We start from the raw sequence: 27,607 nt of genomic DNA on the forward strand, positions 1-27,607 counted from the left end.
TTTTATTTAGTCCTCCAGGTACTGCCCAGTTTAGTAGCTCTATTTGCAGTGTAGTTGTAGTTTAGCTGTTTAGTCCCACTTTAATTCCAACCATATCGACACAGTGATGATCGCATGCACACGATTTCAAGTTCACGTTGACATTGTTTTGTTATACATATGTTTTTCATCCACAGTCATTTCAACTTGCTCTGGATCAGAATGTCCGTTCTGGTGGAGGTTGTGGTCATAAGGACATATGCTGACAGAAGCAGACTTAACCTCATGTGTATGAGACTGAGCACATCCATTACAGACAGGAGGTAATTGGATTCACAAATCTGCCCTGGCTCAGGCTTTACAGTGCCACTGGGTTTTATGGGTCATATTTCAGAGACTGGTGAGAGCTTTGTCAGATGGAGCTCGGTTGTGATGAGAAACTAGCATGTGGAATTCAGAGGAGGATATTTAAACTCTCAGAAAGTCAATAAATTACGTAGATGACCATGCAGTAAAAAAACAATCTTACCGTATATAACCTCAGTGAGGAATGTCTACCATCAGCGCTGCTTGTTTTAATTTGCGTCAGGGCTGTAGATCAATTTGAAGATTATACAAATTGAGGGCGGCACCGACATCATGCATTTTTCAAGCCTCTTGTGTGTGTCCCAATACTCCTGATGAGTGCAGAGCTTCAGCTTGTTAGTGTGCGCTCTGGACCGAGGCTGTGCGGAGAGAAAATTGGCTCCAGGGGCAGCTCCATGCCTTCAGTCCCAGAGCCCTCTACACAGGCTCCCAGATATTAGGCATTAGGCATTTATTAGTTCTCTGAGGTATAATGGGGAAAACCTGTTGGGCATAGTTGAATATGGATTTTTTTTTTTTTTTTTTTTTCAGCCTGTACAGATGCATGCAGTATTTGACTTGCATTTGTTTCAAATAACTAACATTTTGCTATATTGATGTCCATATTTTAATATCTACTGCATGTTACCAATATATGAAATGTATAATATTTTTACATTTTTATATATATTTTCTTTTTGCAGGTTAGGACACAATTATAATAAACATTCATTAAAAAATTCATTGTAGAACACATCATTTTATCGACAGAAATCTTGTGTTTCGTTTTACTCTGTATTTTACATTCCTTGATTTAACGATAAACATGTATACATGCATAAATAAAACAAATATTGAAGCATATTTTATGTAACTGAACAATTGTTTATGCCAACTACTAGAACTACATCCTTTACACTGCACAGACTTAAAAAATCCTAGTTCTATACACACATAATGAGTAGTGACAGGAGAGCTATAGCCAGATTATATCCTCCACTGTTAGCCTTTTGCATGATCTTTACCACTTCATTTATTTTGGCATTTTGGTAATCAAACTTGAGAGGCCCGTTCAGTGAAGTCTGGCCCCTCGCCTTAATCTCCCCACCAGACCAGGCAATTACTTTTGGGATGGCAGGAGAGCCCACAGCCTCCAGTTAATGAAAGGGATTCATCTTATTTGCTCAACTTACAGCGTGTTTCCAAATTCAGTCCTCTGCTTGAATCTCATTAGTGGTCATCAGCGTACTGAGACCCGACATCTGTTCTCAAGTGTAATTGCGGTTTATATGCGACAAATCCTCCAGCAGACATGATTATACAATGTTAGAATTTCGATCCACGATGCTAATTTTAACACCATCTTCGAGTTGTTTGTTTTGACCACACTGTGAATAGGTTTCTTGTGCTCAATGAGGAGGCACGTAAAAGTCAAGGTCTCGAAATCATTGATCAGACTTAATTTTCATGCAGCTGAAAGTTGATTACAAAGCAGCAGAGTTTGATGAGCCCAGTTGCAGTGTCCCAAGGAACAGTAGGTTAAACGTGCATTATCAACTAAAGGAATGGCAAAAAATAGCAAATGGAAAGACACTAAATAAATGTGCACTTGCAAGTAGGCATGGGACGATGTTGAAATTTGGTGTCACGATTATCATGCTCAAAATAATTGTGGTTAACCATTATAACACGATAATTATTAAAGTTGCTAACAGTTTAAAAATGTTATGGACATGAATAATTATTATTTTATGACTATACATAAGTTCCATATTTAAACAACTTTTATTTTTGAGCAGATTTATTGTTTATTATCCACTCCTACTTGCACAAAAATGTTCTCCTTGGTGCTCATAACAACTGCAAGATCTGTGTGTCAAGCCTGTCTGTTAGTGTTATAATGTTGGTAAATGGAAATAAGGCAATATTCTGACAATGTTTTTTTTTTAATACAGTGTTTTGAATATCTGTCATTCTGTCATAATTAGCCAAAGCAGAAGATAGGTCAAGGTATCAATAAAGGTAGGTTACATCTTTAGCCCTGGTTAAAGCAGAAAAGTCTCTGAATGACTGTTGCACACCTGACCTCTTGCTTTTAGAATCAGTCGCCTGTTGAATGAAATGGAGATTGGACTCCCACATGGCGGTTCAGTTCAAATATTTTCTCTTGTATAGCTCGACATCCCGCTGTTTGGGAAAAAAAAAATCTATTGCCACATCTTCACCTGCTCACTTTGGAGGAACTACGGAACATCTGCTTCATTATGTAAACTAGAAAGTCTTGGACAGCATTGGGAATGTTGATGTGATGATGAACTTCTCAACATATATATAACATACACACTATTATGAGCCAACATTGCTTCAGATGATTGTCGTCTTATAACTGAAAGCTTGGTAGTTGGTAGCTCAGTCATGGTTCTGAGCTGTGCGTACCGTGGTTTCCTTGAGTAAGACTCCTGTTGCATGTGTAAGTGTTACGGGTGAGAGAGTCAACGGTGGCGGTCAATGGTTGGCACAGTTTGGCAGCCATATTTCCACCATTTAGTCAGCTGTAGCTCCAGATTGAACTAACATTGACAGTAGTTTTGCATGAAATCTCCTGACTTTGAGAATTATAACTTCTCATTTACTGTGTGATTATTCCCATAGCTATACACTTGAAACAGTATTGTATTAAATCATTATAATGTGAGCTGTTTCGATACACCCTCAACACGTGACTAAAGCTTGGGCTTATAGGGATCTTTCTGTCATAACCTGATATAGCCTTTGCTTGCCTTTTAGCCTGCCATAACCGGCTCATTTGCTTTCTACGAAGGCCATTTCCCGCTAATGCTCAGTGCGAAACAGTTAAGATGCGAGTCGCCACTAACACTTGGAACATTATCATTGGGACCATACGTCAAGTTATTGTTGCTTGTCCCCTGAGAGGCGTTGGAAATAGTGGAAGCAGCTGGGAATGTAAAAGTGGTTTGAGAGATGACAGTTGGTGATCTCTGGACTTGAGGCGGTGGGCTTTTTATTGCGATTGTCAAACGGGTCTCACCAGAAAGACTAGCCACTAAATCATTGGACATAAGAGTTTGAAGGCGAGTGTGCAACCAAATCTTTTAGTTCCATTTTTAGTTCACCTTTTACTTCTACTGTTTTTGTTTGATTTTCTTTTGTTTTCTTAGAGATAAAAAGAATTTGTTCAGAGTGACTAGTTCCATAATTTGAGCTGACACTACTTGAACCTCATTTTCAAATCTGTCTGTGATGCTTTATAAGAAGAAGAAATTCATGCAAAATTCATCAATTTGCACACGAGACAAAATATTTATGATGGAACATTCTTGGGTTTGGGAAAACTTGTTATCACTTGAGTCTTAATTAAGAGCTGAGTCAGTCTTTTCTTGCAGCACTCTTTATGTTCTTGTGTTGGCAAACATCTGTGCATTTTCTTCTTTTGGTTTAAGTTCCTGCAGGCAGTGTCTGGGATATTGTCTCTAGGAACATTTTTATTGTACATGACACACCTTTCCTCTCATTCCCCCACAGTCAAAACAACAGGCAGCAACATTTTCTGCCGCAGGCTCCATTAGCACTCTCAAGTGTGACTAAATATTGTTATTTATTTGACAGCTCCAAATGTAATGTACCAAACTTTTACTTTACTTTTTTCCCGTAGTCGTACGTTTTTTTTTCTAGTCGTAAGGAAAGAATACTTTTAAAGGTGCACTGTGTACGTTTTCTGGTGGAAGGTCTGCTGTCTGGTTGTCTCCACGTTTTTGCTGTTTCTAAAATGTTCATAGTTTGGCATATGACACTACCAGGCCAATTTACAATTCAAATCGATCAGAGATGTCTTTGAGGATTTTTGGCGCTTTTTGACTAATAAAATAGCCTGTAAAGGCAAAATGATATGCCAAGATTAATGCCACGCTGAGAAACATCTCAGGTAAAGAGATAACAAGTCCATGGAGATGAGCAGGTAGCGGATCCTTGCACCAGGAGGTTACGTAGAGCACCTTTTAGGAATACTTCAGTAAGTTTGTAATGTAGCTTGTTTGCTGTGATGAACACAAAAGCTTTATGTACAGAAGTGAAAATATTAAATGGTGTCATCAAGCCTAATCATGTCATTGGCAGGCCTGAATTATCTTGAATTGACAAAGTTTCTCATTTAAGTACTTTTTGAGCTAGGATCTATGCTTCTGTTAGAGCTTAGTTTTGGAGAATGACAGGTGTCCATGTGGTTATTTTCACTTTATGTGCAGATAAGCAAATCAACAACAACAAAGACAAGACTTATGAGGCGAGGAGTCTTGGCTCACAAAGAGAAGGAAGATGGCAGTGAAATCTCCGCACTGTAACTCAAGAGACTGAAACATTTGGTTGGAGACTCGCTTATCGTGGCCTTCAGATTTTTCTAAGCAGGAGAAAGCAACATAACAAACAACAAATGCTTTTTCTCAAGTATTAATTGGCACACAAAGGAATTGCCCATCTTATCCATCAAAATAGGACTGCTGGGATGTTGCTAAGGTGTGAATTAACTAAATTGGTAGAGTGCCTTGATGATAAAAAAGCGTTATATAAATGTGAATATTTTAGCATTTGACAGTAAAGAGAATAAGTAAATATACTGTTTTATATAAACATTAAACTATGTTACATGACAAAATGGTGCTTAATAATTAGCACAATCCAGGGTTAAAGCTCTTCAGGATGGCTGATCAGCTGATAATGAAGTGCATGTGTATGTGGTAGAGAAGGGGTGTTGGACCTCTCTGGTTGCAAACATTACCTAGAAGCTAATCCATTTAGCATGGCAGCGTGTCATTGACTGGACTTGGTCAAAGTCAAGGTTGCAAGCATGTTTAAAATGAGCCATTAAAAATAAGAGGAGTCATAGTACCATTGTTCCATTACATGCTTTCAAGCCTTCTTTTAAGTCTTTGGATTGTAATGTGGTATGATAGATATTCACCTGTAGTTTGTTTGACCTAAAATCAATCACCAATTTACCTACAATAAGAGAGTTACTTTCTGAATGAACTGCAGTCAACAATAATCAAAATCCATTCAAACATGGGCATCATGGCAACTTAAAACTTTGCCGTTGTGCCCATGTTATCAGAGGTAATTTAGCATGCATGTGTTAGCAGACATGACCTTATCAGCTGCTGTTGTCTCATTACCATACACACACAGTCATTCAATCAGAGCAGCAAAGGGCACAGGCCTTTGACAGTGGAGAGAGGATTAGAATGCTATCCACGGAAATGAGTTTATGGAGATTTAAATAAATTAACCTTCATTGAATTCCCAGAGCCTTGGGCAAACTACAGAGATCTAAAGAGGAATCGTCTCATTTCACTAATGCTGTAATAGTCCTATGTTCTTTGTAAGCTTCTCTGCATTTTGATTGACGCACCACTGTCAAATATTGTTTGATATTGTAGTGAAAAAGTGAAGACCAACTGAATGCATTAGTTACAACTTCTGTTGTCCTCTGGGTGCATGCTGACAACAACTTAAGTCTGCTTCATAATAATTATGCATGGTTCAAACTCAGGGCAGGCACCTCTTATCCATTCAGGTTTTTTTGTTTTTTTTTAATTGTTTTTTTAGCCTGCGGTGAATAGTGTACAGCCTTGTTTATAGTGTGTACTTACATGAACCGCAGTGCTTTTGTGTCTATAAATACTCAGGAAGTGAATAGTTTGGCTAATAGCCTCATAGCCGCTTGTCATGCTTCAGAGTCCCGTGTTAAGCCCCATCAGTCAAACACCTTGTTTATCTATGTGTTATGGGCGGTCGGTGCCTTTTTTAGATATCTTTGACCTCATGATGTGGTATTGTGTCCAAGCCTTCTCTGAACAGTGCAATATCTCATTTAGTGTTGATGACAGACTGTGTCAAAGCCTTTAGTCCCATAGGTCTTGTGACTGTTTTATCACTAACCCTATGAGACTCCAGGGTCATTTTGGATCCTGATCACAGAGAAGTCTGCTGACCCACTCTGGGATCAGCTAGACCACACTGTCACTCACCATGTCACTTTGCATTCCAGTGGTTTTGAATAAAAGCCACACTGATAAAGTCTCATTGACAATAATTCAACTAATTCAACCAAAAAACTAATATTCAGTGTCAGTGTTTTAAAATAAATTGTGGGAAGCATCTCAATAATATTTAACATAATAATGAATCTTTTCCTTTCCAAAATACAGAAACATACCAGACCAATGAATAACTTTATTTTTGTGCAATACAAAACTGCAGTCTCTTACCATGTTGGAAATGGTAATGTCCTTGTTTGCTCTGTCCCTCACGAATACAAATGAGTACAGTGGTCTACATGGCCCATGTTCACTTCTGCTCTTCCTAACCGTCTACAATGAGACATCCTTTGAACCTTGCACTGTGTTTTACTGATGGGCAATGTCTCTGTGATAAAAGACAGGCCATTATTTGGTCTACACCCACTATATCATCCAAAGGCAGGCTAAAGTATGGCTTAGAGTTCTAGCTTTTCCATTCCATTTATGTTCTCGAGGCTGTTGTGTCTCCACCCAGTCTCTTGGTGTTTATTCTTCCCTTCCTCCTCTGGCGGCGACCCTCCCAAAAAAAACTCCCCTCTCTGTCCAGATGTGAGACCTAAACAATCCATCCATCAGACTCAACATGAGACACTATACATTATACAAACCTCACCTGCAATAGGAACCAGTAACCAGCGTTCCCGCAATAGCAACATACATAAGAAATGGGTCAATAAAATACATAAAAAGGTAATGAAAAATTAATTTTAAGCATGGTTTATCTAAAATTATTTGTTGTCCCTGGCAGGACTCAACCCTCTACCCTTTGATCCAGCAGCTAACAATGAGCCTCTGCAGTTCACTAACACCACTGGACCACTGGTGAGCGAGTGTCCACCTTTAGAGAATGGAGCAGAGAACACGAAGAAGAGGAAGAGGTCCACTCTGCCCTCAGGTACTACTACTTCACTGTCTTTTTATTTAAACTATGAGTACATTCAGATAACTCTAGTAACGTTAGGAAGTGAACTCTGTCAATCTAATACTTTATGTATCTCTATTATGTATTTTTACATTACAACTAGGGTGCCCGATTTTCACTATGTGCACCTAAACTATAATGCATCCTTTTCACAATTGAATACAAAAGATAATTTAATAATTCCCAAATGCCAATGGACACTGATAAAAATATAGCAGTATATTACTTTCTCACCAGCCCATCCTCTTTGCGTTGACCTTTGTGAGTGCTATCGATTCTTCAGAGAAAGCTTATTACTCCAGATAACAAGATTCATCTCGTGAAGAAAACAGTTGTCTTTTTCAATTAAAAAATAAAATAAAAAAATCTTCCAACAATAATAACAGACTCAAATTTGAAACTATTTCCTTCTCCCACTCTCATAACTCAATAAAAATGTGGAGCACTGAAGGTCACTGTTGGAGAGTCTCATATGAATTCTTAAAGCCTTGCTTGTTGCCTCCTGTTAGGTTCATAACCCGAGATGATGATCTCATGTGAGTTGCTAAGATGAATTCTTCTTTCTTAGCTGACTACAAGGAGATTTTATCTAAATGTCATGTGTGTGTTTTTCTTTCTCCCGACTGATGATTATGTCATTATCTCAGCATTTTCATGTGGCGTTATTTCACACACAATTAGCTGTAAATTGCTTAACATTCTTCATTGTCTTGACTAAAAAAAAAAGTCTGGAGTTACTTAATTCTATTGATGTGTCCTCTGCTGCCTGGGCGACAAGGCAACTGAGGGCAACTGCAGCTCTTTATAGGATCTGGTGCCTGTTCAATGTTCAGTACACTTCAAAAGAGAGGGTACACAAGCTCTCAATCCAATTTACCTTTATACAGTATCCAGTTGTCCTTAAGGAATCCTGTTTGTCTTTGGTCTTTGTTAAACAACAGAGACTTAAAAGATAATGCAGTACACTGAATTTACAATCAAAGTAGCAAGATCTTTTCACAACCAAAGCTATTTTTGACACTGTTCATTGTATATTGTCTGCAACATTCTCAGGAAAGGAATGAATCTCTCCTGAAAAGCTTTAGAATGACCTTGAGTTGTATCAGAACAAGACCGAATAGAGTATGAACTACTATGGAACCTACCTGGACGACTGAGGGATTACACAGATGTAAGACCAGATGCTAATATAAAAGAAAGCACAACGATTTAACATTGAAAATTACATTCTATTGTCTAAATTAAGGGTGTTTTTATTCTCATCGTGGTATCAGAATTGATATTGAGTATCGAGTCTATTCCTTAGTCTCGAAGTTGAGTTTACAATAGAGTTGTCACGATGCAAAAATTTCAGTCCATCAGAAGTCATGTTAAGGGTTTTTTAGATCTTTTTAAAATATTCTGGATGTGTGGGAGGAAGTATGAGCTGCTTACAGAAACATCTAATGATTAGCTTTATGACTTCCCGATCACGCCTTAAGAACTCACATCTGTTGCTGAATCATAACATCTCAGGTGTGTTCTTGCTTAGACGCGCTCATTAAGTCTTTAGTTTGCTATGGTGGTCCTTGTCTTAACATGTGGCAGTGGTTATGGGCTCCTCCACAGCTGTTCCTTTCTAATTGCACTGGTCCATACTTGATACTACAGCATTGCTCATAAACAGGACTGTTTTAATTGTAAATCTATACTTACTCCACGTGCTGTCTTTCCTCAAGTCTCCTCATCCATGTGTGTTTTTTTGGCTTTATTTTATCATCTTCATTGTTTGAGCTGGACACAGTTTAGAAGCTTGAGCTACCTTACGTTAACCTTAGTAATTTTAAGATAAACAAATATTTTAAGCAAAAAAACAATACTTCACAGAGGCCATACAGTTCAGCACATTCATTTGAGCAGCACTATTTTAAATTTTAAATGTCCAATTTAAATTTAAATGTTATTGCTGTGCCTGGAATGGTCCACATCATATATCATGCATGTATTCAGTTACAGGCATTTTTATTGGTAACGAAAATACGTGACCTGGTGGTGTCTCCATGGAGTAAGATAACATTTATGCTTTGTGGAATATTCCTGGCAAAGGAATATTATCTCCAAGACAACAAGAAGGTTTCGGTTCATCCACCTGAAAACGTACATAGTGCCCTTTTATGAAACTCGGGGTTTAAAACTGATTAGAGTGAGCTGTAGGCGGGGTGGACCCAGTTAGCAGTGTATGATGTGCGCAGGCTGGCTCTGCGGAGTTGATGTCGCATTGATCCCTGTCACAGTCTGAACCAAACAGTTTAGACACAAACAGCCTTTTTCACACTCCACTGCATTTGTCCATTTCCACTGTAAATCAAGTCTATCCCACTGTTCTGATTGTTCTCTCTGTGTGGGAAATAACTATTTTAACGCAACACTGCCTCCACCAGTCTCTTACAAGTATTGCTGAATCACAAATGTATGTTTTTTTTGTTGTGGGACATTGAAATTGGCTGCAATCTGACATACAAAATATGTCTAACTTGAGAATAAAGTTGTTGTATTTTAATTGTATGTATGAAATGATTTAAAGCTACCATCTGTTCTTAAATCAGCCTACATGGCCCTGGTGTATTCTCACATATCACCACTAGATACTATCTACGCCTCTTCTGTCTGATAGTGTGCCAGCAATGGTCTGACAGAGTACCAGAGAGCACAGGTAAGCTGAGAGCACAAGTGAGTCTGAACAAAGGCCATGGGGGGGAGTGGGGGGGACTGGTTTTATATCTGCCATCTACTGGTAAAAAAAACAAAAAACAATTATGAACTTACGGTAGCTTCGATATAAATATTGACTTTTTGCTGATTATCCAATTAAGGTTGTACAATTTTGAAAAAAAAAAAGTATAATTAAGCATTTTTAGTTATGCAATTAGACTTGTAATATGTTTACAACGCAATTTAGTGCATTTGTGTTTAGAGTGCATGTTGTAATCAGCTCCAGGAGCAATAACACTGGGGAGAAGAAATTTTAACTGATTAACTAATAAATGAACAAGACAGGATATTTTGTTTGTTGCATATTACATTCTATTATCTAAATAGCCTCTGCGATTTGATAATTGCACCAGTTCAATATAATCTGAGCATATGGGTCTGGGCTTCAAATAATAACCTGCCTTGTTTGTGTGTTACATTTTCCCAACATTGCTGTACCATGGTGCCAGCTCACATCAACTTATTAAGAAATAATTGGATTTCTTATTCAACTTGCGACATCTTTCTTGCTTATTAACATGAAACACCTATTCAAATCTGTTCATCACTAAAATTTTATCTTTACCAGCTAATTGTGCCTGCTAACAATGAAGCTTTCTCCTGTTTCTTGCAGTTGTGTACAGATTTCCCAGCTGTAGTGCATTTCCTCTGGAGTGACACAAAACATGGGAAAGTGAGGAGATCTCTAATTGGACAGATGTAGACAAGGGGAATGTCACTGGTCCAGTCTACACATGCTCATCATTAAAAAAAAAGCTTGCTGCCTCATTATTCTTAGAGATTAGCTGCAGATGGTCTGTCATTCATGCACCAGCTTTGTTGAATATGTCAGTTATGTATCAAATAAAGAGATATTCCCTGATTAATGTGATGAATTCTCTCTGTCTGAAGAACAAATCTGTGTCTAACTGCAACAATAGCAGCATATGTTTTAATTTAATTTTGCTTGTTACTTCTGTGCCCATTCACTTGGTCTTCCACATACAATATATTATGTCTAAAGTTTAAAGGGCCTATACCTTATTTCAAACCATGAGTCAGGAACATGTTTTAGTTTGAACTGTTAGCCCTGCCCACTTAGTCCTTTCTGCACTGTGATATTGCACCATGCTTCTGTATTAGTTACTACTTGAGAAAATGCTATGTAAAATAAATAAATAAATCAGTGGTTCTCAAACTTCGTGGACCAAGTACCATCAAAGAAAAGATCTAAATCGGGTATATAGCATGTCAGTTCCAGCTCTAATCCAGGGTTAAACCAGGTCGAAAAGTGGATTACATCATTTCCACTTTAGTTCTTAACAAGAAATTATCCAACAGAAGGCAAAAAAGTGATCACATGAACTCTAAATTAAACCCAGATACTGAAGAGCTGTCAAGAAACACTGGTATAGATTATATTTTACAGTCTCAGTATTTTCATATTTATCAGCTTTAACTTAACAAGGTAAATTAAAATCTGTTACAGGCCCTTTAAGTACACTAGAGAATATTTCTAAGGCAGAACAGGAACAGTAACTAAAACACCTCTGTTGTTATTCATTTACACCCTTAAATACGTGTATATTTTTTACTGTGTTTCAGCTGAAGTGATCCACAACTTGCCCATGGACTCCAGCCCGATGGCGATGCCCATGTCAGACCCCAGCGCCTGGGCCACAGCCATGAACAACCTGGGGATGTCTCCTCTGGGACTGAGCACACAGACTCTAGTGCCAGGTACAGACCTTGTTCACTACTCATGGATAAGTAAAAGGAATAAAAATACATAACACTATTTTTAGGGGAAGGTTTTTGAAAGTTTGAGTCACACTGCATCAGCCACCCTTAGACAAATTGTGGTAATGCATCAGCGCGATTATCTGCCTCACCAAATGTTTAACTGTCAGTCTATAACATAGTGTGGCATACACCCTCATTCTCTATCTTGATACACTTAAACTGTGCTGTATTTCACCGTACTCAGCAAAATGCCTTTCCCCAAAGCCTTTTCATAAATCTCGCCTCCTTTTTTAATGTATTCTTTCTTTTTGAAGGGTTCCAGGATTCTGTCAGTGTGTTTATTTATACTGCGCAATGAAAACCGTTTTGCACTATAGTCATATACTTAATGCCATGACTGCATATTTCCCTTATCTGCTAGATTTCAGATATAATGAACAAATGTCTCATGTCCTTAAAACATTGTGTCCAGTACCACTCTCACCGCTCGCCAGTTGTGGTGTGAAATTATACAGCCGGGCAACTAATCAAATTTTTATAGAGATTCAGTCATTTCTAATGCTCAGTGATATGCTTGGGGCTTTTTAATGGAGAGGTCTACAGCCAGTCTTCTGTCAGTAAAAATAAGTGGTTTGGAGCGATTCAGAATTTGGAGGAGTAAACGGGACTGTTGTTTGTGTGAAATAGAAGCAACTTAAAGCCTATCTGGTTTATGTTTATGGAAGTCAATTTTGAAAGCCATTTTATATTGTTTTTTAAAAGGCAAAATGAAACAGAGTGACGGTTCTTTTTATGCCATATCACGCAGCCCTATGTGAAATAAATATGGCACAAATACATGTATAAAATAGGAAAATCGACACTTCAGCTTTCATCTTAGTACAGAGAAAGTGAACACTGGTTGTAAAGGACTATAAACATTTGTACTTTGAAGGCTTTTGTTACTGAAAAATGTCCAAAAAACGTAAAACTTCTTAGTACAATTCACAATTTCTAACACTGATTATTACACTGATTAATATTTGTGTTTTTTCTCATCTATTAAAGAGTAATAGGCCTATGTCTTGCCCCACAGTTGTCGTAGGAAAACACAGGTGAAACTAATCATTTTTAAGAGTGTTTCTTCATGTGGTACAGACATGTGGTGCAGCTCTTAGCTACTGCCTTAAATGTGGCACACATAAATGGGGCACTGCAGTAATGTTTTATGTGTGCGTGTGGGGGGGGGGACTACCCTGAGACCTGCTACATTTACAAGTTACCCTCAGGCCACACAAAAAGGATACATGTTCTGCTGGAGAAAAGACTTTGATCAATGTGTTGAGTGGAAAGCGACCCGGGGTGATGGGATCCTTTGAGTCGTTTTTTGCATAAATAAAGAAGAAACTTAAGGGATTTTTGTAATAAAATTTAATTAGTTTTGTAAATTCAGCTTTTGGGGTCAAAATGAGACACCTGTGTGCTGTCTGCATCTAATTATAAAGCGTTGTTATTGTCCGCGGACTGGGAAGTGCACTGTTGGCATGCTTGTTGTAGTTAACTTTACTGTGATGGCTCTGGCCTCTGAAAGTTGTTAAAAGTGCTCATAAAGTCATCGCAGTGAATAATTAGCATGCTAGGAATGCATAAGGGAAGTGTGAATCATTAATTAATGCATAACTTTGGACTGCTGTGGAATCATACCTTGTTCTGCAGTATTAATTGGGTACAGTGTCTAGAAGGTTGGATCCCTATTAGACCAATCAGTAGGCCTGTCATGGTAACATATTTTGAAGTGCGATATATTGTTGAAGTAAATATAGACAGTAAAGAATAATATTGAAACCAAACCATAAAGCAAAGTTATCCTCCAAAGCATATTTTAAGTGTACAAAATTGTAAAAAAAAAAATAATAATATATATATATGACCAGCAATAAATAAATGACATAATGCAACACTTAAGTCTTTAGTTTGCGTCTATAATGAGTCATACAAGTTCGTAATTTAACATTCTACAGCTCAGATCTCATTGTAGTACAGAAGATTAACCAAATATTTCCCACTAGTTCAAAGAAGTCAATATAATATTTATCATGACGGGGCTACTAATCACACTGTTCCTTAGCTGCAGACCTGGCCCCTCCTCACCCTGCGCTCTCCCCTTTAGTTTACAAGAGTAAACAATTAGGCCTATTTATACAACACAGGGAAATACAGTACACTTCATTTCGATTGGTCCCCCATGATCATAACCAACAATGTTAACATGCATTTTCGTTCAGCTATGACCACTTGCCCTATTAGTTGTGTTTAAGTAAATTTGACTAACCACAAGAGTCAAAGTGGTAATGTGAAATACATTGCTGTAACTCTGTAATTACTGATCATTACCAACCCCAAACACAGTGTAAATGTTTCAACTATTGGACTACTACGCATCTGGGTTTAGCACCTCAAATGTGTTCCCCCCTTCATCAGGATTCTCCCAGACCATAACCAGAACCAGATGGAAAGATTGTAGAGTTAAACTTCCACATTCAGACCTCCCAAACTGCTTGTATTAAACTGAATGGCTTGAATTCCATGTACTGTTGACTGACTGACATGCTCCATTTACCATTTTCCTTTATATCCTGTTGAATTGTATTTCAGTTTTCAATATGTCAGCACTGTGGAGTCAATTATTTACACGATTCTTCCAGACTAGAATTATTCAACACTCCATCATTGTTATGCTGAGCCGAGCTACTCATTTAAATTGGAAAACAAACAAAATATCACATTGCATGGACGAGATGAACAGGAAATTTAAATAATAGTTTTTGCTTGTGCTCAGTTTTTGTTTTTGTTTTTTCAGTTTCAGTAAGTTTGGAGGCTGATAGTTTCCCCACACTTTGGAGTAAATCCATGTCCCCTGTTGCTGAGTGCTCTAGAGGTGCTCTGGAACAAAGCCAAGAGGATTTTGGCAGTGTGTAGGTGGATAGGATTACATAGACACTCTCTCAAATTTTCTCTATACTATTGGGAATTGGACAGTTCCTTTCAAAGCAGGGGTTGTTGCAGATTTATGGAGATGGATGTATTAATGTGTGAGATAAAGATTTGTGTGTACTCGTATGAGGGACTTAGAAAAGCAGAAGAAAAATTTAATTCTGTCAACTTTGTGTCAAAAGTGTACTGTGCCACTTAGTGTAGTCCAGTAGTCCCAGCTAACAAACCAAAACTGTATACAAATAGGAGTGTTGCTTTCAGTGAAGTTAGCTCCTCCCTTCAGACAGATAAAAAGCAGTGTCCCACCAGTAATCTGTCCAGAACTGAAGAAGCTGCTTGGATTAGCCGCAAAATGTCTTCACTCTAAAGCTTTTGTCCAGTTAACCGAATAGAATTTTTCTTTTACAATGGATCATACCTTGACGACTGAGCGATTACACAGACATAAACATAAACAGTTTGCAGAGGCCCAAAGTTATTCCTCTCTACCTTATGCATTCCTAGACTTATAAACTCACATTGAATAATTATAAGCACTTTTCACAACTTTTAGAGATCAGAGCTGGTTCTCCCAGGCGCGTTATAAGCCAAAAACAAAGAGAAATTCACTCCCGACTACATTAAAAACTCCTTTAATGTAAAAACGGGACTTGCCTACATGTTTCAGCCGCGTGGGGCCTTCTTCCTCTCTGCATCTGATTATAAAGCCCCTGAAGAACACATTGTCTCATTTATACCATAAGAGCTGATTCTACAATACATCTGACAAAAACAAATGTTGCTCGTGATAAATACTATATCGACTTATTCTTCAGTATAGACAGATGGAACAATACTTTTTGGGGGGCAATATTTATCGTGGGGACTTTTTCTTTGTACTACTGGAAAATTTTTGGTTATTTTTCTGTACTACGATGAGGTTTGAGCTGTAGACTGTTTAATTAGTCACTTCTATGGCTCATTGTAGATACAAACTAACTACTTAAGTGTTTCATTCTGCTGTTTATATTTTGCAGCTCATATTTTTTAACAATTTTATACATTAAGAATACTTTTGGGGTGATAATTACACTTTACGGTTTGGTTTTAATATTAGCGTTTATTGTCTACATTTACTTCAGCAATATGTCACACCGTAAAATCTGTTATCGTGACAGTCCTACACTCAACTACACAGAATAGAAATGTATACAGCCTCTCCACAGACTCACATTGCTATATATCATGTAAAGTAAGCTGAGAGAATGTAACAAAGTCTTTTTTAACTAGTTAATTTTTTTTTTTTGTGTGGCCACATTTTCTTACTAGTCTCTTTTTTCCAGACTATGATCCCAATCTGGGCATGATGACTGACTATACGTCTATGAATCCACTCATGCCTGGTCTGGGTCTAGTACCAGATGTACCTGTCGTCAAGGAGATCATCCACTGCAAGAGCTGCACCCTGTTCCCTCCCAATCCCAGTAAGTCGTGTAAATATGAGGTCTCTCAGAATGTCCTGTTTAGACACATGCTGAAAAGTGTGTCAGCTTAAGGCAGATGTGAAAGAAAAGATGAGAAAAACCAAAGCTCTTTGTCATTGTTTATTTTGGGAGTTAACAAGCATCTGTGCTGCAATTTCCAACCACCACCCTATGGTTTTATACCTCAAACTTCTATGTACTGCTATTTTGTCCTGACGTTTGGCAGCAGAATCAGACTGAAAGACAAAACCTTTCTTGTAATTTCAATAGAAAAACTCTTAGAAATTTTACATAGCACTAACCCATTTTGGGACGTGGAATCAAAGCTATATATAATTTTTAGGGCTGTCAGTTTTAGTGTGCTATTATCACATTATCACTCTGGAATTTCCCCACTGTGGGACTAATAAAGGCATATCTTATCTTATTAATGCAAAGTCATTTTAATGGCAATGTTTTTTATACAAATTAATCACATGTTAAATTTGGTTATCAGTGCTCCAGTTTCAGCTGAATTTCTCATGTCATGTGTCAATGCCACGTTTGTAAAATGCATGGTCTATCCTCTCTATCCAAAACAATAGCCTTCCAAAAGTACGATAACTTCTGCAAGTTACGCCTATTTAAGATGTGAATGCTTCGCTAGTAAAACTCTTATATTGCATATTCTCGCTAGTTCATCCCAGTCTTTTTGCAAAAGAGGCAAAAAGACTGTTGAACACTTGATAGTAGAGCCACAGCAGTGTTTAAATGAATGAATGCTCATGACGATAATGAATAAGACATATAATGTCGCTGCTTCACATTATTATAGTATAATTAATATCTTATATAAGATATTATTTCCAAAACACATTTGTAGATAGTACTTATGTGTACAAATAAAGGCACTAGTAAAGTAAACAAGAAGAAAAAGAGGAAAATGCAAAATATGTGCATAAAGCTAAATGTGTTGTTAGTGTACTTTAAAAATGGTCAAATTAAATGTGATTAATCGAAAGTTAACTCAGGACAATCATGCGCTTAATCACTATTAAAAATTTGAATTGACTGACATCTCTAATCATTTTTATTCTCCCCTGACCTATTCTTTTGGAAATGTTGAAAGTGGTATTTTTTACTGTGCCTACCACCGTATATAACAACACTGGTTCAGATCATGTGACCAAATGCATACTGGTTATGTTTCTCATCATTACAATGGGACTCAAATGTGTTGCTTTTAGTACGTCCGATTTCTCTCAGCCAATGAACTTAACTATGGTACACATTGGTTTGTTCTTGTGGGGTTATTTAGGTACGTCTGTCAGCAGCAGACTCTAGGACAGATTCTTGGCTGTATTTGCCTGCAGTTCCCCACAAGACTTTCAAGTCTGTCAGATCTCGCAAATCAGATTTAAATTGGTGTTTGGAGGCGTTGAGAAGGGGGTGCTGGTTTCACTACTGAGATGCCGAGGGCGGACATTGAGGGGATTTTGAGTGGGTGTTTTTATGCCTGGTGCATACTGAGGTAGGCAAAAGGAAGTTACTAGTCCCTGCACAAAAAACATAGTGGAATTTCTGAAGAATAATGAATAAACGCACAGTTTGATACTTAAAAATGTATTGTTCAGGTACCAGTATTATAAAAATATAAAATTATAAAAATCCTTCCTTTTATGGTTAATAATGTGAATAACTGAAATAATGGTTTGCAGTGGTCTGAAGTTATTCCTCACTTACTTTACACATTCGATGTATCCTAATATGCCACTGCAATTCTCAAAGATTAGTGTGGAGTTTTTTCGGTAACAGTACAGAGTATTTCTGTACTAGGGCAAGACAAATACATGGAAAAAATTGGACCTTTAACTGAGGAATTGGTGATGGGGGGAGGCAATAGAAAGTTTGTAGAGTAAAAAGTAACAAGGAAAATCATGGTTAAATTCTGGCTGTTGCAATGACAGATTCCTTTGTGTGAAATATACGAATTGCAAGTTCACAGTGGAATAGCAGGCTTTCGGAGCAGCCCTCAAACCATAATAAGTGTTCGTGCTGTGGAGGTGATGGATGATGAGGACCAGTGTCAGAGCAGCACACCGTTGGGTGGTCACTCGCAGGTCAAAGAGATCCACGGATTCCACACTGAGAAACGGCCTGTTCTCACACCTTCAGCCGCATCAATATTTACTCAGGCCAAAGTACAAGTTTATAAACAATTTATTATAGCAATGTATCCTTTGTATACTCTGGTGAATGCCATCAGTCCAGTCCAAAATCTTGAACATAAGAAGGTACGCATGACCCGTGGCCTAACCTATGCAGTTAGAAAAATGAAAAAAATAAAATATGTAAAATAATATACTCTAAAAATATGTTGATTAGGTGATGCATCACCAGATGTTTTTGATAACCAGATTTCGTAAAATCTATTTATTTATTTATTACCAGTACTTATTGCTGGGTCAGATTATTCTAATTATCTGATTTTTATTGGCCATGTAAATGTACTCAACTTTTAAAAATGTGGTTATTTTCAGAAGAGATCATATCAAACTCCTGAACTTTCTGCTTTACTACACAGTACAAAACAACCCTCCAGCTGAGACGCAAGCATCTGTATTTGGATGACCGCTCTCTTTCTTTGTTTGTTTTCTAACTCAAGTGTGGAACTGGAATAAAGACATTATTTTTTTGTATCCTTATGGTTTTGATTAGAATAAAATTGTGACCCATGGACCTGCTGAGTGGACACTGCTTACTCAGGTTGGTCATGCAGTCTAATGTATTCAGACTAAACAACTTACACCATTCAATACATCTTTGCAGAATTAGCGACTCTGGCAAGTCAACATGAAAAATCATTTAGTGTGTCAGAATTTTCATATTTTCATTGACAGATTGGTTTGATATTAACAGTAATTTTGCTTCAAAGCTCCTGTTTGAGTTCAGTTAACCTCCAATTCAACTCCATCAGATAAAGCATTAACTGGTACATTTTCAAGTATATCAAGTTCTGAAATCTCAGTTACAGTTATTTTGAAGTCCAGTGTTATTTTGTACTTTATGTTTTTTCATTTGTCAATGTCATGTTCAATGTTTAGATTCTAGACATGTAAAAATAATGAATTGAATTAGAAAAACAAATTCCCCCAGATAATTCACATCTACTTATTTTGTTAGCCTAGACTAAACATTGCTACAAAACTGTTTTTTTCCCCCAGTAATAATAAAAACATAATTATACATGTCAGGGAGTATTATTTTCAACTGTAATTTTGTATTATCTTTCAGAACTGCATCATTAGAACACAATCTCCCTATTTATTTATTTTGCAGACCTACCACCTCCAGCCACCAGGGACCGCCCTCCTGGATGTAAGACAGTGTTTGTAGGGGGCTTGCCAGAGAATTCTACAGAGCAGACCATTGAGGAGGTCTTTGGTCCATGTGGAGAGATCATCGCCATCCGCAAAAGCAAGAAAAACTTCTGCCACATTCGCTTTGCTGAGGAGTTCACAGTGGACAAGGCTCTCTACTTGTCTGGTAGGCTACTTCACACCCTTGTCACATCCTCGGCCCCTATAAAAAAGTTGATGTCAAAAGAAATAACGTATTTGCTGGAATGTCAACTCTCTAAAAGTGTTTCTAAAACCATATTTAGAGTCTAGGGTTGCCTCCGTCTGGTCTCAACATTGCAATTTCACCCTTCAGAAACACTCAAAGACACATTTGGGAAGCAGCTCTTCATTTGAAACCTTGACGTAGTTTTCAGAGCCTTGGCTGCTGGCACTGTTGCTAGTTGTCACTGGACAAGTAGAATAACACTGGGCACTGTTCCAATGTCCACATTCTACTCATTAAATTTTAAAATGGGCATCATTTCCTCGTAAAACCACAAGCAGTCATTAAACTACAGAGGGAGTGGAGGGAGAAGAGGGAGAAGGGGGAGAAGAGGGAAGTTGAGTAGAGATGTGGGCTTTATGAGTTGTTCTCTCTACAGTAGTTTAATGTAGTTGTTACAATATTAATATTTTTAAACTCTGTTTTGGTACTTTGGATGATACCTTTCTCAGCAGTGTAAAATACAGTACATTAGTGGTGAAAGCTTTATTACCATATTGTACAGTGCCCAACTACTGAGTATGACGGTATAAGAAGAGTAAGAATTAGAGTAAGAATAGAGCATGTCCTACCACTTCAGTGTGATCATTTGTGGGTTGTAGTGTAGTGTCATTGTTAAAACACAGCCACTGTAAGTCTCAAAATAAATATTTGAATCAGTGGCAGTAATTTATAGTGAAACCAAAGAATGTTTTTAGAATCTTTCTAAAAGCAGTTTATTTATCAGTAGCTGTCAGTTTAAGCTGACGGTCAGAAGTCAACTTGACAGTTGTTGTTGACAGTTGGAATTGGAAGTGCTGAAGCGTTGAAGCTGTGCAGTAATTTATCGTATAAACCAAGAAACCAGCTGGAAGTGTACGCTGTGGACATTTGTCATCATTACCATTAATTCTAAATGTTTCCTGTTAACTTATTATTGACAAACAAATGCACAATAGTAATTGTAGCATAAATACTTACCCCATGTGCAGCCTAAAGTATAGTTATAATCTCCACAGGCTACCGCATCCGTATGGGCTCCAGCACAGACAAGAAGGACAGCGGGCGTCTCCATGTGGACTTTGCCCAGGCCAGAGACGACTTGTACGAGTGGGAATGTCACCAGCGCATGTTAGCCAGAGAGGAGAGGCACCGACGCAAGATTGAGGAGGATCGACTGAGACCGCCTTCCCCTCCTCCCATTGTCCACTACTCGGACCACGAGTGCAGCCTGCTGGGGGACAAGATCAAAGGTTTGTGCACAAAGATGGTGTAAGTTGTTTAGTTTCAACTTTATTGTAGTGAATAAACAGTGTTTGCACAAAATTTGCACAAGAAAAAAAGACTATGGATAGAAGACAATGCTATTAAAATACCTTTTGATTTGTGGTCTAAGTAACTAAGTATGTGCTGCCTCCAGTGGCCATTCACCTCCACTCGGATTAGTACCCAGTGGAAACAACTGCCTGCAGGGTCAGAGTTTAAAGTGCTTACACCTCTCAGACCAATCACACTGTTCCTTATACCTCCAGACCCCGCCCTTCCTTCAGGCACTACCCATTTGAGTCACTCTATTTAAAATGTGGTTGTGGGTAGAGTTTAGGTTTTGAGTCCTACATAATTTTTGATAAAATTATGTAACGCTAATTTCTAAAACCAAAATATTCTGTACTGTGTTCCATATACCCGTTACAGTACAATACCTGCAAACCTTTTTTTATTTACAGAAAAAGATCCTTTCAAACTTCCCCTCTTGCTGCATCTTACTGTTGTGTGTCCTCTCCTGCTCGTGTGTTCCAGACGATGTGAAGTTTGCCGAGGCGGTGCGGGTGCTTCTGACCTGGCTGGAGCGAGGTGAAGTCAATCGCAGAAACGCCAACAACTTCTACTCTATGATCCAGTCGTCCAACAGCCACATCCGCAGACTGATGAGTGAGAAAGCCCAGCACGAGAAGGAGATGGAGGAGGCCAAGGAAAAGTTCAAGAGCGCACTGGCCGGGATACTGGGCCAATGTGAGTAGTTTTATGAGAGATTCTAGCATCTCCAATTTTATATATTGTGTGCTAATTTTAGAAAAAAAATAAAATTAGCTTTATTTTGGTGTCTGTTTAATAGAATTTAAAACAGAACACCTAAATATTTCTTAGTTTTTAAGACATTGGCCAAAATGTCATTGTTGGAAGGTGTAAGTATTGTTTTGTTTGGGGAATTTACAGTTTTAATCCAGTCAGTTAAGACCTAATGGTAAGTAAGGTAAGTAAATGTGCTTTAATATAAGCACTGGATTTTTGACATTTAAAAAAAGGACATGAATTATATGAACAATAATATGACACCAAGTGATAAAATATTGATATAGCAAGCGTCTTCAAGATTCACATAATCCCAGTTGTATTCTTTCCAGTCAAAATGTTTCTTTTAGTAGTATTGTGTTGACTTCAAAATGCTGCATCTACCTAATACCATATAGGTGCAGTTTATGGTTCAAAAATAATACAAAAAAATCATTTGGAAAAGGGTCTAAATCACATTGTCAAATCCCTTTATGACCTGCTTTCAAATGAGCTTTCATAAAATAACTTCCTAAAATGTTTTGCTCTGCAGTATATCCTTACATTTAGCTTTCAGAATCTCTACTGTCTCTAGACTCTTATCATCTCAGTCTTCATCATTGATCCGCTCTATCAAATTACAGGGTTCTGGGAAGACGCTATCGATTCAGTCATGTTCTCTCTTTCACCAGATACACAGAATTACACACAGTTGGCATACACTTGGATGACTACGCCCAGTGCACATCAAACGTGTGGTTTATAAACTCCACCCACACAGTTACACACACAGACATCCAAACAGCTGCTTACAGTTTACTATTGAATCCACTGATGCATCTGCAAATTTTGTCCTCCAGCAAGGTTCTCTGTTCTTTTGTGTTAGGTGCCATGCCAAAGTAGGTTTTGTAAATCTGAGTGCATATTCCTAGAACCTTCTTGAACATTGACAGTCTTTTGTAAGTATAATTATACTCTGCTTTACTGTTGGGAAATGTTGTGAATGTGTGAGCAGTTTTTCACAGGACGGTGCAGTGGTGAGATGGTAAGTGGTTCACACTCCAGCTCACAGAAACACAGAACATAAGGGTGAGTTGTTGGCATCGTCAGTTGACTCCAGTCTCTCACACTCTGCTCCTTCCCACCTGCCTCTGTCTCCTGCCCCCTGTGGATACTCTCTGCCCCCTCCTGCACCTCCACAGTTGAACAGATTGTGTCTGTATTCCAAGCTGCTTCCAAACAAAAGGCATGGGACCATTTCACCAAAGCTCAGCGCAAGAACCTGGACGTTTGGCGCAAGCAAGTACAGGTTAGTACAGTTATTCAGTCAGCTATGCTTATATCTTATGATGATATATAGAGCCCAAAACATACATGGGGAGGGGGTGGCTTAGAAAACTCCAGGATGCAGTAAGTACAGATTCTGCCTGTTCACCCAAGATGGACAATGGACACATAAACCTATAAACAATATAACAATAAAAATATCTACCACCTTTTAACCTGAAGCGCTGACTTTCCATCCCGGTGACCAGATACAAGCTGTGTGGTGAGTTTGTCATTGTGAGACCAATGCACAGGTAAATTTTAACACCTAAAGACATTGGAATTTGTATTCCAAGGCAAGATTTAAAGTGGAAATGTTGTTGGGTCCAATGGATCATAAATGATTTTGTTTTATTGGTAAGTTTTGAGGCTTTCAATGCTTAGAGCTGTGGTATATAATAACAAACAGGTAGGTGAAACTGGCATTGCTCTGACGTCATGACATTGAAAAGCATGAAGCACATACTGTGCACAAGTCAATACCACTGCTGTGTCCCTGTTTTTTCTTAACATCTCTGCTGTGTTGTGACACCAATGAAAAGGGAAAAATTAAAATCTATGTCAAATAATGCACAGTCATAACTATGGCCTTTTGTAATGTGTTTATTGTCATAAAATCCTAATTGGTGTTAAAGGATTCTTGAGAAAATGTTGTGTGTTCAAAGTAGAGATTTTCTTGTCAAAAACTGAAAGAGAATGTACATTAAAAGTAACAACTCTCCTTTCATTGTGCCTTACTACCTAATTATTAATCAGGTAACCATTACATTAATATCAAGTAAAATTATATGTTTTGTTGTGTTTGTTTTGTAAATGGACTTGCATTCAACTCAGTTAGCCAACTGTATGTTCGTAATTGACTGAGCTCAAGAGATCACCTTTCAGTTTTTTTCAGTATTTAACTTCCCTTTTCAGGAGATCAGAAACATGCACAATGAGCAGCTGATGGGCATCAGGCGAGAGGAGGAGATGGAAATGTCTGATGATGACATGGAAAATCCCTCCAACAGCAAACACTCTGAGGACTCAGGTGTGCACTGATCTAAGTATTCAGCACACATACTGGACTACATACATACATAAACACACCACTATATTTCAAGGATTAACACAGGAAGTACACAAATTATACATAGCTAACATTGACCATGAAAACCGTATTTCTGATGAGGAAGAGTGTCTTTCTGAATCTCAATTAATACATTAAAGCAATTCTCCAAATCCTTCATTTTAAATATGTTTTTTAGGCTTAAAACAACCTCATTATTGAAATGAATTACCACATAACTGGTTAAACTCCACAATGTCTTTGAACTCTTAATATTTAAATTTTCGAAAGGCTATGGGAAAAATGAATATATATAAAAACTCACATTCTTAGTCAGAGTGGGCTTGCATCTTCACAAAACTAACTCTTATTTGGCCTGAAGGAGGACCTCCTCCTGCTTTGGCTATAATCTTCAACAGTATAGCAAAAAAACGTATCTGTCTTCATGGTAAATGTTTCTAAGTATAGTTTTAACTTTCTATTTTAATGGAATTGTGCAGATGACGTTCCAGGTAGTTACATACTGTCCATTTTGAAATAGCAGCTTCTTTAATCACTGTGCAAATGTATGTAAATTAACTGTCGCCTTTCCTTGCAAAACTGTCATCCATATTTATCATAGCTCTCACAGTATTTTCATTACAACGGTCGGTACAGGTCCACAAATAATGCCTGCTAATGTGATGCTTTGCTTTATTCACTTTACATTAACGGACGATTGTCACTTCATTGTTCGGGGACATTTAGGTTCAGTGGAATTTCAACAAGGCTGCAGAGTTTACTGGAAACACCTGTAATGACTGTGGCCTTTAGAAAAGTGAATCAATATTTCACAGGCACACAGAAACTGCACCCCTCTACCAATGCACTTGGTCGATACAGTGCTGGTCGTTATGGAACTAAAAGACTCTAGTAGTTGAAACAGTTTTTCACACCTGTCTGATTAGACATTTGGATCAATATTCACCTCAAACTTTAGACTTAATGAGGTAAAAAACAAGTCAATGGCTTGCACTCACTCAAGATTGCATTAACACTGAAATGGTGTTCCATGATGGACCACAGGCAGACTGTACTTGAGATTTCACAGGACAAAGCCGATTACATTTTTCCACATGGCAGATTCCCAAAAAAAATGTAGTCGGAGTAAATATAATGGACATTTGAGGTTAACTTCAATTGCATCTTTCATCAGGAAGGAGCAATGGTATTTAGAGTAGAAAATGCATTCATCAAGCAGATAAGTGGTTTTGACGTATAGGAAGTCAAAAGCTTTTTTTAAAAATTTTGTATTTTTGAGTACTTTTATTTTAACTCTTTCTGCTTTTCTGCTGCAGTTGTATCCCAAGCTGAAGCCTTGAAGGAGGAGAATGACTCTCTGCGCTGTCAGCTGGACGCCTACAGGAACGAGGTGGAGCTCCTCAAACAAGAACAGAACAAGAACCAGCCCCAGAGAAGTGAAGAAGAGAATACACACTCACAGCAACTCAGCTTCCTCCAGCAAGCTCTACAGGGCATGCAGACGGTACATACACTACACACACTACATATACACACTACACACATGATACAAGCTCTACAGGGCATGCAGACGGTACATACACTACACACACTACATATACACACTACACACATGATACAAGCTCTACAGGGCATGCAGACGGTACATACACTACACACACTACATATACACACACATCCTACATACATATACATGCTGTACACACACACACACACACACACACACACGTAGGCGGTACAAACCACACACTACAGACTATACATATGCACATACAAACTCATAATACAGGGCATGAAGACAGTACAGAATTAAAAATTAAAATTATATTCAGATACACTTTGATACATTTTGGTGATACTCAGATTCTTGTTATTGTTGTAGCAACTCATAAAAATGCAAGAAGAGTTGAAACAGCGTGAGTCAGATCTGGAGAAGAGTTTGGATGACAAACAGCAGCTAAAGAAAGAAGTCCAGACCCTGAAGGAAGGTCTGCAAAATCTGCAGAGTCTACAACACACGGCGGCAATCCAGGTTGGTTTTATGACATACACACATTAAATAAAAAAACAATATTAATGCTACATCTTTACCAATGAAAATGTGTAAAACTAGAGAGGGGCCATTTCTAAATTTATAATGTTCTACATAGCTTGTTCAAGGTGTTTCTCCTAGGACAAAAGAACATTTTTGTCATTAGTATTTTGAATATAACAATGAGCATTGTTTTGCTATAAAGCAGTGGTTGTACAGACCGCATTTATTATCTCTGAATCGACCCAGAGACAGTAATCTGAAGAGGAGGCTGAGATCAGCATGCATACAGATAAATATGTGCTGCGTATGGGAGCTATTACACACAAGTCAAGCTTTTAATGTAAACCAGTAGCACTCCAGGGTTGTGAACAACTCTACTGTCAGATCACATCCACCATGCCTTTGTATTATTGTTATATCTCATAGCATCAACTAATCCCAGTTAAACATCAAATATGAACTTAAGTGTCACAAAAATTTGCACCAAGACAATTTTTGTCACGTTGGTATTTCAGGTGTAAAATACCCTACAGACTTTTGAATAGGTAATCTACTAACATTTACACTAACAATACTATTTTGGTGCATATGATGGTGCAGAGATTCCTCTTATTTAGATGTATTGACTAATTAAGTTTCCAGATATGATTCGTGCAAGTCCTAGGAGGAAGTCTTATTACATTTTGAAAAATACACTAAATCAATTTTCATAGGTATGTTGAATATAAGCTATGCAGGTAGTGATTGAAGCGGTGTATCATCGATTGTTATTGCTTCGGGGCATGCTGTCATCAGGCTCCCTCACACTTTACAGATGCATATTTTTATGAAGCTTAAATGGGTCTGGCTTTATATATAAATAAAGCTTAAATGGGTCTGGTTTTACATGCCTCTATTTCTTGCAGTTATAACATATGATAAAGGCTTGCATCTTACATTTTCACAACGTATGATCAAATACTTGCAGGGTTTGCTGACAGTTAAAAGATCTGAAAAGGGTGTAGATTCTAGATTGTCCAAAATACACTGCAATTTTATTTTCACAATGTTTTAGGCATTATTTGAAATTTGGTCCTCTAATACGGTATATAGTCATTTTGGCCCACATAGTACCCTCCTCATTTAGATAAATAAATACAAAAAGTATTGAGTGATTTGATAGTTCCTCATTTTATATCTTCAAGTCCAACTAAATCTGAATGTTTTAAATTTTTATTTTTTTATTTATTTATTTATTCTGAGAACAAGTTTTTTTCTCTAATAAGACGAATAATGTAAAAAGCTAATTTGCTTATC

At 37.7% G+C, this 27,607-nt stretch overlaps 1 protein-coding gene across 3 annotated transcripts in view; it reads left to right on the forward strand.

The window, feature by feature from the left end:
* LOC117377552 (ecto-NOX disulfide-thiol exchanger 2) overlaps positions 1-27,607 on the forward strand; it is a 137,048-nt gene that overhangs the window by 105,739 nt on the left and 3,702 nt on the right. For all 3 annotated transcript variants that reach the window (XM_055224896.1, XM_033973996.2, XM_055224895.1), the window contains 10 exons: positions 7,165-7,311; positions 11,674-11,808; positions 16,107-16,247; positions 19,566-19,772; positions 20,849-21,082; positions 21,630-21,842; positions 23,084-23,190; positions 24,123-24,237; positions 25,593-25,780; positions 26,159-26,308. In XM_055224896.1, the coding sequence (XP_055080871.1) occupies positions 7,165-7,311; positions 11,674-11,808; positions 16,107-16,247; positions 19,566-19,772; positions 20,849-21,082; positions 21,630-21,842; positions 23,084-23,190; positions 24,123-24,237; positions 25,593-25,780; positions 26,159-26,308 (1,637 nt within the window). The remainder of the gene's footprint in view (positions 1-7,164; positions 7,312-11,673; positions 11,809-16,106; positions 16,248-19,565; positions 19,773-20,848; positions 21,083-21,629; positions 21,843-23,083; positions 23,191-24,122; positions 24,238-25,592; positions 25,781-26,158; positions 26,309-27,607) is intronic.

The sequence above is a fragment of the Periophthalmus magnuspinnatus genome, chromosome 10 (assembly GCF_009829125.3).
Source record: "Periophthalmus magnuspinnatus isolate fPerMag1 chromosome 10, fPerMag1.2.pri, whole genome shotgun sequence".
Classification (NCBI taxonomy): domain Eukaryota; kingdom Metazoa; phylum Chordata; class Actinopteri; order Gobiiformes; family Gobiidae; genus Periophthalmus; species Periophthalmus magnuspinnatus.